Below are 12168 nucleotides of genomic sequence, written 5' to 3'. Positions count from 1 at the left end.
ACAATATCACTCCCCCCCCCCCCCCCCCCCCCCGAAGGTTTATTGAAGTTAAGCTTTCTTTCTATTCATCAACATATAGCATTTGTAAGTGGGAAAAACACCTATGGAATGTTAGTAGTTTAAAGATTTTATCACTACATGAATCTCCTGCTTTCCAGCGTTACATGCAAGTCTACCAAACACTGGATCCTTGCCAGATAAACTGTTTTTATATTTTAAAACATTATGACAAGTGGATGAGACAAACATAGTAACAGTCTCTAACTTTTTTATTCCTCCTCTTATGAAACATGTATTGGATTTTTTTTTTTTTTGTCCACAGCCCTCTAGCACCTGACCAGGTAAAACAACAGACCATAGGCAGCAATCACTCCAAGGTCAGGGGCAGCCCTGCCCAACGCCTCGCTCTTCCTTCCATATTTCTCTGTAGCTTTCAAATAATGGAACCCAGCATATCAGCATGTGATAGATGCCAATTTTAATGGAACCAACCAACCTATTTCTGGCTTTGCAAATATGCTTTCTCACAGACATTTCTCAAAACCGGAAACAAATCAGGATTAAAAACTGATTATAAAAAACAACTTTTCAGTTGGTATTAACTGCTCCAAAATAAAATACATTTTCAGACGTAAAAGAAGTCATATTCACAAGGCTCTTCCTGATTCTCATAGCCACTGTGATTCAGGCTTTATTTAAAGAGTTTGTGACTTAATTCCAAAAAGGAAACAAACCAATAGAGAGTTGATAGAGGGGAACAGATGAATCCTGAAGTGCAACTGGGGACAGGGATGAAGAGGCAGAAAAATAAACGTGACCTATTTTCACATTGCAAAATGATGGACTGGCTATGTAAGTGAAGAACCTTTGTAATTTATTTGCCTTATTGAAATGGCAAAATACTTGATTTCTTTAATGAACAGAAATGGAAAGTAATGATGGTATTTCAGATGGAAGAACCATATATTGAAGATGACTGGCAAGAACAATCATAGCAGATGTATTTTGTAAAATTTTCAAGCGGATATCTGGAAAACATGTGAACTGTTTTGGGGTTTTTTGTTTTTGTTTTTTTTTTGTTTGTTTGTTTGTTTTGGCTGTGGTTTTTTTTTTTAAATACTTTAGTGTCAAAAAGAAAGCAATACATTATATTCACATTAATTCTGCCTTTCATGCCTTTTGAAAGTTTACCTAAATATCAAAACAATAACTTACTATTTTGCTTATAAATAAGCATTAGAACAGAACAATTCAAAGAAGAGAGGTGAAAACTTCAAAACTGAAGCAGTTTGTTAATTTTTTTAGGTAAAAAATTGCAAAAAATTATATGCATAAACTACATCCTTTGTCAAATTAAAAGAAACACACTTTATCTTATTAAGTGAAAGAAAGTCAGTGGAATCAAGCATCAGAAAGGACCACAAGTCCAAATCCTAGCAGGAAAAGGGAACCTGGCTTTAAAGGACGATGCCACATCCGAAAGTGACGTTCTCCAGGACGGGAAACCCATTATCTACTCCTAGATGTTATTCACTCAGTAAAAAATTTCTTTTTTAGTTTCCCCCTTTCTGACCAAGCCTGCAACTTCTGCATAAAAACTGAAGTGTGATTTGCACATATTGCACATCAACAGAAGCACAAAATTAAATGTTTTTCAGTCAAAGAGATTATTTTACCTATTACAATGTAACTGGATAAAAGGGTTCACCTTCCACTGTCATGCTGCTTAGAAAGTGACCTTAACCTAGCATATAGGACAAAATAGCTATAATTACTCCTAGAGCTAACCAGTAAAATTAAGTCTACCACAGAACATTTACAAAACATTTGAAGATATGTGCAATGAGACAGTTAACTGTAAATCCTAATTATGAGAGTTGCGTTATAAGGTTTTTATCTGACAGGTTAGTCACTGAAATACAAGGACTAAGCTGATACAAAGTCTGCTTCCTGAAGATTAGTTTGTAATGAAAACTGCTAGATATAGAATAGCTACCTGGCACTTTCATACTGTTTCACAGTCAATAATGTATCCTCAATTGTTTTATTCACCAATGTATTCACACTGGCAATAAAAAAGTTAATAGCCCCGAGAAGAGTTTCTCCATTTTTAGCTAGAAGTTTCTGCGTATCTGCATTGTAGCCAAACTCCTCCTATAAACAAAGAGCAGAGAAAACAAAACTGTAGATCATTTAAAATCATAACATTCATCAACAACTACATTAAAAAACACAAACACACACATGGTAGTTCTTGCACTTCTGTTTGGGTATAGTTATGATTAAACAGATATGATTTCAACACAATATTCAGTTCACAGTTTTTATGAAATCTCTCTAACCTCAGTAAACCACGACTTACAATTTTGTTACCAAACATGATGTTAAATCCTATTTTATAACGTGCTGCTTCTGCACTCAGAAGTCTTGAATGTTACTTAAAAGTAAGTGCTAATGTAATCTTTACATCATCATTGAGCAGAGTTTTAATCCAGCATCTCTCATGTGGTTGTCTAGGCAATGCTTTAATACCAGCAGAGACACCACTACATTAAATACAGTATTATAACTAAATTCACAAGGGCACACAGCATTAAATAGCTATTAAGTTTTATTCTTACATTCTGGAAAAGAGCACTGCAAAAAAACCCCAACATCTATCACAGTTTAACAGGCTGTAAATAACTGAAGAGCAGAGCATTATAAAAGATAGCAAATAAAAATTATAATGTAGCTCAGCCATGAATTTTGAAGGGACAAGGGTGAAATTATTTCCAAGGCATTTCAGTCACATTTAGATGTATGTTTGTTCATGTCTTTTTGTTAACAGCAGTGTAAGCCCCGACCAAGACTGCAAAGATTTTCCTAATGCATGGATGCCAAAGGAGTCCAATTATTGTATTTATGTCATCCATATGGCATCTTCATATTCTGCAGATGGGAGCTCTCACAAAAGAGTACAATCTCTAGTTGTAATGGCTGTAAAACACACTAGGTTCATATTTGGAATTTGGTCTTTTTCGGCTTGCACGCTGCCAACAACTGACTCAGTGCTGTATTCTCCCAGTTTCCTTTCATCTGTCTAGAACATGAACACCAAAGCCAAATGATATTTCTCGTTAACATTAACGACTTCATGAGGGTAAGTGTAATGGGCAACGGTGAGGGAAGAATCCTCTAGAAAAGGAGGTGCAGTGGAAGTGAGCAATTTGAAGGAGAAGAAAAAAAGGAAGAGAACTCAGGGCAAGCTTTCATGAGCTAAGCCGAGTAAACCCCGCTAAGGATCTGTCGCCTTTGCTTTGCACAGCTACTTGGGTGGCAAAAGCAGTCTTGCTGAAATCAGAAAGTCTTTTTCAGGTGGTTTTGCTCTAACATTGCCAGCTACACAGTAATGCAAGTGTTAGCACAGGGAAGAAAGCAGAGCGTAGAGGCAGAGACAACAGCACCAGGACTGCCCCTTTCAGCAGTGTTTAGTCCCATCTCTTTTCCCTCCTGCGGGCAAGACTGCCAGTAGTTTTCCAGCTGCTCCTCTGACCCAGATCATGGCAGACCCAAATGAGCAACAACTCAAAAGAGAGGAGGTAAGAAGGATGGGACTGCAGTGGCCTGCAGTACTAAGAAACATACTAGCTATCAAAACTGTCCTTCTACTGGTTCATACCGTTACATATAAAAACTTCCGAGTTTTGTCCATGACCTCTGCAGATACCTCTTATGAAAGAGACAAGAAATCCTTTCTGTATCAAGAGTTTACATGCAGTTCATACTCTATGCACAGGTCAATTAAAATTGGAATTCATCTGTCTATATAATTAGAGGCACATGAGCCTGGAACCAGGAGTTATCTTTGTATCCAAAAGAGAAACAGCAAAACATTCACGTTAAGTAATACCTCTGCAGATACCACATTGAGATCTCATTTTATCATATATAAAATAAGAAATATAACCTTAAGAAGTGGTGTGGGTTTTGGTTTGCCTTTTTTTTTTTCTTTTTTTGTTTTTAAACTTCTATACTGTTACCATGTTAAACATGAAAGACTAAGTGTTCAGAAATTTTACTTTTAGTCTTGTACAAGTTTTAGAGGCAACAATGCTATCCAAACATTGAAGAACAGGCCAGGCTACAGATGGTAATACAGTACAGATTAAACAAAGGGGAAACACAAAGAGGAAAGAGACAAACATCAGGCAAGTCTCCAAGAGGCAAAGGTTAGATAACTTTTATTACAGCAGCAGAAACCTTTATTTGATTTTCATCAACAGCCCCATTCAATAATCTACACAAGAGATGAATGACTGAAACAAATTTCAAGACCAGTACAGGATGCTGAAAGAACCTGGAAGAACAGTATTCCCATTAGAAGTTACAAGCTATTCATGGAAAAAACACCCACATTCATTAAACAAGAGCATGATGACAGATTTAATCCAAGTTTCAGAAGAAACATCCAGCTTCAGCACATACTTCATGACAGTCACTAAGTTCTGCCACAAACCACATGCCCATATTTGTGTCAAGAGCAAACTGATCATTAAAAACTACTTCTTTCAGCAGATTATCTAATTTCTTAGCTGCTAGAGGTCCTCTACTTTCATAGATTTTCATCTCTCAGACTAATAATACAGATTCCTGTACTCCAGTGCAGAAGTCCTAATTTTTTTCAGCTAGCTATCAGTTAAGATTCCTCTGTGCAAGCATGAGCTCCACCTCCTCCCTTAAAACTCAATGGGAACAGAAAATCATGAAAATGAAAAAAACAGATTTTAAGTTTAATAATCATAACGATAATCTGGGCTGTTTCAGCAGCTATGTTTTAGGGAATCATTAAGCCCATTAATACTGTTTTTCCAAAGGATCAGTAGCAGTATCAAATTGCTTTAACTTTCGAAGTGCAGAAGAATCAATGCAGAAGCAAGCTAGCCACTGTTCTGTATGCAACATCTACCTTCTTTTTCTTTACAGCAGACAGTTTTATCATCGGCAACAAAAAGTGCCAGCGTTAACATAAACTTCTAAACCAAGAAATTATAACAACCCAAATGCAGATATCTAAAGATTGCTTCTCTTGCTCAAAAACTCCAAACAATGTAAGAATACAGATTACTCCTATTAGTAGCAAAATTCTGATTAAAAAAGGATGTGGAGATGAAATCTCAATGCTTAAATATGCTACAGAAAAATAATTTACTCACATTCAATATGCACAAGTGCAGTAACATGCCCTACTCTACCTACTCCCAGGCATACTCCCCAAAGGCATCCTGTAATTGAAATGACGTAACACTCTGGAACACTTTGATGACATTTCATTAGAAGCAAAATTAATAGTAAAATGCATTTTCTATACAAAGTAAAGTTGTCAGTTCTTCAGTCCAACCATCAACTAAAGGGAAACATTTAAGAAACAATAAAGAACTATAGTAATTTCAATAATTTCCTATAGTTTTAAGTGACTTACATAAGCTTTTAACACAAAGACCATGTAATATATTGTTAACTGCAATGTTTAGAAAAGTAGCCGCTAACTACTATATACCCTGCATGAGTCAATTAGGCTTATCTTCATCTCTGCCATTTTTTAACACTATAAAAGTCTTACATGAAGTTCCAATGATTTCAAACTCAGGTCAGCAAATGCATCTCCAAGTTGCCTTTGCGTATGTACCATCTGGAAGAGTTGCGTGGACAGCGTCTGTGCCAGTCTCAAGATATTTTCATATTTTTTTTTGTTATCTCTCAATATATCTATTTGAGCTTCTAGTTCCAGATCTACTGTTCTTGAGCCACGACCCAATTTTTCAGAGATGATCTGACGTGTACACTGGGGAAAAAAAATTTAAATTATAAAGAATCAAGTATATTCAAGACACAGCATACACCCATTTTCAGCTCCAAGGGACATATAATTACACACAATTCTTTCACAATCACCCCTCCCAATGTAAGTTTGCACAACAAACTGAAAAAAACAACACACTCTTTAGAAGTTTATCAGGACTCAGCAAGAACAGTTGGACAAGTCTCAACTCCTACTAAGATGAATATTCAAGTTAGCAAATCAAGAGCATAACTAATTGTTTCTCAAGTAAAAGAACACTTACCTCTCTTTAGGTTTGGTGAATCTCATTAAGTTAAAAGAAGGAATTTAGCCCACTGCATTGAAGTCAGTTAATGGTAGTATTACTAGTTTTGCATAAAAAGATCTAGTTAGTGATCTTTTGGGCTTTGTCTACGAACCATCCAATTCCAGATCATCTATGTTACATTTTCCAAATTTTTTTTTTTTTTTTTGGGTGGGTCAGGGGGGAAGGTAAGGAGGTGGTGGTTTTCAGCATGTTTTTTTAAAGCTGGCTGGGAAACCCTACTGAGAAATACGTAAAAACTATTAAAATTTATTTCTTGTTATTTACACATCTATAAATGGTGCTGATTGTCTTACAAAGACTTAGTATTTCTTTTCTGTCGAGTCAAATTCTTAACAGATTTGCAGTTCATTAACACAGCGAGCAGGACATGTGCTCCTACAAGGCTGTAGACAGTTCCACCTAGCCAACGGCTGTGACACTCAGGCTGCTACCACACTCCACTCCTCTGTGACACCTTCTCTGCCAGAGATTTGAGCCCAACTTGGCAGTCAGCCTCCCAAGATGTACATTGGGGTTTCCCTTGACTGAGACACAGGAGAAGGCATTTGCAAAGCAGATGTGTAGCAAAGCTATACAATTTCTCTACAGAAAGCAGGAATTATTTACTGTTAATAGTAAGTTACTTGAAGTTAATCTGTGGTCTCAAGAGGTGAAGAGAGAACCAAGTTATACATACAAAGAATTACTGCTAGAAACAGAATTACAAGGAAACGAAGATAGTAGTCAAGGCCACAACTACTCTGAAGGGACTTAAGTGCAAAGCTGCTATTTTGTTAGGTGAAATAATGCCCAAGCCTACCTTATATAACATTGCCCAAATACATTACAGCACTGGATTTCCAAATTCAAGGACTTCCGTTTAATCCAATCTTTACTTACGTCCAAAGGATATATACATTTAACCTGCTAGAACTTTTACGTCCTTTCTAAATTTAATAGACAAGGACAGGAAAGACTCAAGAACGATCAAGCAGAATGAGTTAGTCATAACTCATAAGCTTTAGATTGGAAGGTACAGACTATTTGGGCTACTTCATTAGATTCAAATCAACAAGAAAGAGCATAGCTAATCTAGGAGATGTGTCTGTCAAGAATCAGAAATGTAGGAGAGCATAACGAACCATATCAACACAGAATACTACCAAAGCCTGCAACAGAAATTGCAAAATACTGCTTAGCAATGAGTGCGGTCAGAGCATAAACAAGCATTTCAATATGAACTATGCAACCGATGGATAAATTTTGGCTATTTTCCAAAAAAGCTGACACACACATTCCCTGATGGAAATGCAAGAGAAAAAATCTGAATCACGGAAGGCAAATTTTTGGAAGCAAGAATGAATTACAAAGGAAGGAATTATTTTTAACCAAGGAGTATTTGCTTCAGAAGTTACAGCAAAACACCAAAAAACCCCAGCAGTGATAAGTGAGGAAAAACTAGTAATCGGAAAGACTTTGCATCTTCTTTCTCAATTATTCTTGTTCAGTTTCAGTATTCAACTTTAGCTACATCTCAGTTTAACAAAGTAAGCAGTGTATCTATTTTGATTTACTCTGGTTCTAAGCAGACTAGTACAGACACACAAGCAGCTGTATATTCTCACTAGCAGAGAAAATTCCAGACATTAATGCCACTTTGCTTTGTTCTAAAAGAGTATCTATAAAGAACACTGTCCTGAATAAGACCACACTCCTCAAAAAGAAGTCACACAAGGCAAAGTTTAAGAAAAACAACTCTCTCAAAGAAAAAAACCTCACCAAAATACATTTAAGAGAAATAAATTTTAAATTGCATATGTCAAAAGATGAACAGAGTCATTACTGGACATGTCTCATAAATGTTCCACTAGTAGCCCAGTATTACAGAGAGGCTTGTAAAACACAGGTCGGTTTGTTGTTTTTTTTTTTTCCCCTCAGAGTTTAAGAAGTTGTATGAAAAACAAGATGACAAGCTTTTTATTAGAATACTTGAAAGTCAAGAAGAGTCACAACTTTCTCATGCCTCACCTTTTTGCTAAACTGAAAACGCCTTTCTTGTCCAAGGGAGGAGGCAGGGGAAGGGGAAAGAACACAAAAAGCTCTTGCCACTAGATTATGGAAAGAAGGGCAACTTCTTTTGATGCTAACTCCCAATTACTAGGGAGCATAAGATTGAAGAGAGAGAAGAGGGACAGTAGTTGCAAGGCAACAGAACAATCTTATCAAGTTACAAATTAAGTAAAAAAGTTAAATAGAGTCTACGAAAATTCATTGTTAGGCTAGAGAGAACAGCAGCTTTAACCTGTGATTTTCAACTGGAAACAGAAATGAAAGTGGAAGGTAACAAAGCAATTGTCTTTCACAGAAATGCATATAGGACAAAAAGCAAGGTACTCAAAAATATATGAAGACATACTTAATCATCTTTTCACAGATGGGTATGACTTCTGAATGTATCCAGTAATTTAGATTTCACAGCTCCTGATACAGACACCATGACAGAGGAACTCCTCATGTCAGATTCCTAAAGAAATTCCTAACAGCAAGTTTCACCACTAACTCCACTTGCAGATTAAAGTCTGGTACACTGAATAGCGTGGATTTCAGCTCAGAGGGGTTCAACTGCTGGCTCCCCTCCACTAATCATTTAGTCCTGCCCTCTATTTCTGCATCTTCTAACCTCTGATCATTAGCTATTACAAGATAAGGAGGTGACTTCTTTCCACGACCTTTTTAATGGGAACCAAAGCAAGCCAGTATGTCCACAAACTGAAAATACTGTCCTTAATCAAATTAAATATGCTTTTTGTATGTAGCCTACATATAAAGTGTTTTCAAATATATGGTATCTCCATGGACATTTGTGTAATGCTCCCTCAGAATGAATTCATAAGCTTTCTCTGAACAATCCTATTCCTCCAAAAAAGTTGTACAAGTAGTCAGTATGGGAGTCTAGAAAGATAACTGACCTATCTCCTTAGGCATATTTAGGAAACAACTTCAAGCTTATAGATTTCAAGAAAACAGATTAATCTAGTTTTCTGAAAGTGCTAGTCTTTGTTTGCCATAACTGGTGGGATTCTGCATTTCAGGGAGGGAGAGGTTTAACCCAAGAAAGAAAAGAACTCTAAAAAAATCAGACTTTGAAAAGACTAATGCCAAAGAATAGTGTTCTAAAGAAGGATCTCAGACTGCTTTTCCCAGCATTTTTCACTAGTCCTCTGGCTATTGCTTCACATAAGTGGGTTTGCAATCATTCTGCAATTGAGACATATGGATTTTTTTGGTTTTGTTTTCTAAATCAAGGCACCAAAAAGAGAGAACAAGGTCAAGTCCTCTCCTATTTAGTTGTGGTATAGCAGATTCAACCTCAAGATTGAACAAACAGAATTTTAAAGAATGGCTTCAGCTGAATAGCATGCATTCTGATTGGACCACGGCATGCTCCAGGAGTAGGTGACAGACTTCTGCAGTTGCTACAAAACTTACATGACAGGAAAAGTAGAAATTCTGAAAGCCATTTAATTAGACATAAAAGATGCAAATGTCTGATTCTAACACAAAGAATAGCATGAGCATTTACTACTGAGTAGAATGTCTCCATCCCTGCTTCCCATCCTCACTGGGTGAGAAGCCCTTATCTGGACTTAAGAACACCAGAGAGATTCAGACCTGGGTTTTACAAGGGAAGTTTTTTCCACAAATTCTTCATGTCTTCACGGTTTGATGTAGATCCCACTGATGCACGACCCACCTGTGCACACCTCTGTCATTTACGTTGCAGGCATAACAAAAAGCTCTTTTTTCAAAACTAGTCTTTTAAAAAATCCTGACAGTAATGTATTTCCTGACAATCGTGCCTTACCTTATGGCTTTTTAATGAGAGTCACTTCTGGCAAACTGGTGTGCTTTAAGCACATTTTCTTTATTCTTTGTTATTAATTTCATCAAATCCCAACTGATCACAAAGAAGGACCATACAAGAGTAAAACACATGAACTGAAGTAACAATTCCAACACTAAGAAAAAAAAACAATCAGCCAAGACAGAACAAAAACATCAGAACAGCAATTAACAAGTATGGAACTTGCAGATGGGCCTGACTTTCTCCCCCATCAGCTAAAATGTTATTTTATCAGCCATCAACTCAAAGATAGTAAAGAGATCTAATTACAAGCGTTAGTGCTGAAATCCGTACATTCTGTGTGTTGAAGGGGACATTACAAATGGGACATTCTTTACCTTGTTAAATCAATAATACCTGTGAAAGATTTTCCACTTAAATCCCTGGTTTTAAAGAGGTGTACAAAGAATGCTACACTTGGAAGAAAACTAAGCCTTCCCTACGCATTCTTGCTTATGCTCACTGTAACAACAGATTACTTTCATACGGTAGTACAACACTTTGAAAGCTTTAGTCCGATCTAGTAGCAAACTCATTTCTAGAATACACACACAAAAATATATGTCTGCATACCTTGTAAGTATTTAGGCTCCACTTTCTCACCAATTCCAACTTCTCCATTGCCGGATTCTTTACTTCATCTGCTAACACAACAGGCCCACTCTTCTGCTGAGCTCTGCCCCCTATGTCAGACAAAGCAAATCTTCAAGGCCTTGGGTTTTGTTGTTTCAATAATTAATAGCAGGTATAGAAGATTTGTGCAATTGCACATGCAAGAACAGAGCAAGGTGACAGTAAGAACTTAAGAGAAATGTGCAGATTTTCAAAATTAATTCCAGAAAGAATGAATTATTTTAAAACTGATATAAAATGTGTATATATATCTCAGTATTTCACGTAGTAACAGGCCGAGTAAAGCTTACCTGAATGCATGTAGTTTTACTAACCAACTTTAAAGCAGCTTTTGAGACATGTTTATTACTTAATCTATGCTTTAAAATTCCAACAGTTGGACACCCTCTTGGATTTAGCCAACCTAAAAGTCTGTTTACAACCTGCAGACCATTAAATGAAAATTATCGGCATATACAAAACTGTTGTCACAAAGTACAACTAATAAATTTCAAAACATATTTTTTTAATCTTTTCCAATGAATGTCAAGTTTTCCTGAAGATATGTTCAGCCAATATTTAACTTATTTATTTCAGCTTTATTAGCTCATTGTATTAGGAATAATTAATTCTACAAACCACCAGTATAAAAACAGTAACAAAGATTTAAAGCAACAAATTAAAATATCTAGGGCCAATCACCACACATTAATTGCCAATACTTAGGATTTTCAGGCTAGCATGGGATATCATGTGGATTCTATGTTTTAATTTTGCAAAAATATTTCCTAGTGTCCTAAATAGTAAGAACTGAAAAGCACTACCAGTTTTTAAGCAACATCGTTATTTATTCATGTACAATTTTGACTACTCCTGCCTTTAATCCCTACTGCTGCCTACAGTCACCTTAGCCTTCCCAGGTTATTTATGTAAATAAGAGTTTGGAAAAAAGTCTATATAGATGCCTCAAGATATTCCTTTAGCATCAAGCTCTATATGTTCTTTACGTCTCCAAAATGCTGTGCAAACATTATGTAATTAATTCTCTCAACACCCTTATGAGGTAACTGAATAGGTTTTCTCCTTTTATAGAGGAGGAAACAGACAATGATGTTAAGTAATTTGCCCATAGGCACAAAATGAGGCAAGTGGCAAAGCCTAGTTTGGGTGTTGTGAATTCCTAATAGCCACCTCATACTCTATTCTACTGGAATACATGATCATTTTGGCAAAAAACATCAAAAGTTTCAGTTTTAACCTAAATAAAAGATTTTGGTTACTCCCATTTTAGCTACTGCTTGTTATTATTACTATTTCGTAATTATTTTTTTAATTTTGCACAGCAAAAAGCAGCATACAGAAAGGAAAGCACAGGTTACTTTGTGAACTGTTAAAAGCCAGAAATGAGAGCCACCAAAAAAACCCAGAAGTTATATTTCCAACTAACAGTAAATCAAATTATTAGAGAGACGGAGGAGTTAGTACAGTGTCGGCAGAGACAAGGGCGTTATCCATTCAGTGCTG

At 36.3% G+C, this 12168-nt stretch overlaps 1 protein-coding gene across 2 annotated transcripts in view; it reads right to left on the bottom strand.

The window, feature by feature from the left end:
- Positions 1-12168, bottom strand: part of ARFIP1 (ADP-ribosylation factor interacting protein 1) — a 36753-nt gene that overhangs the window by 8227 nt on the left and 16358 nt on the right. For both annotated transcript variants that reach the window (XM_009696808.1, XM_009696809.1), the window contains 3 exons: positions 10606-10715; positions 5603-5824; positions 1997-2154 (listed from right to left, as the gene is read on the bottom strand). In XM_009696808.1, the coding sequence (XP_009695110.1) occupies positions 1997-2154; positions 5603-5824; positions 10606-10715 (490 nt within the window). The remainder of the gene's footprint in view (positions 1-1996; positions 2155-5602; positions 5825-10605; positions 10716-12168) is intronic.

Source organism: Cariama cristata, unplaced genomic scaffold (genome assembly GCF_000690535.1).
Source record: "Cariama cristata isolate BGI_N322 unplaced genomic scaffold, ASM69053v1 scaffold5433, whole genome shotgun sequence".
Classification (NCBI taxonomy): domain Eukaryota; kingdom Metazoa; phylum Chordata; class Aves; order Cariamiformes; family Cariamidae; genus Cariama; species Cariama cristata.
The sequence above is the reverse complement of the archived record's forward strand: the minus strand, read 5'-3'. Positions and strand labels throughout refer to the sequence as shown.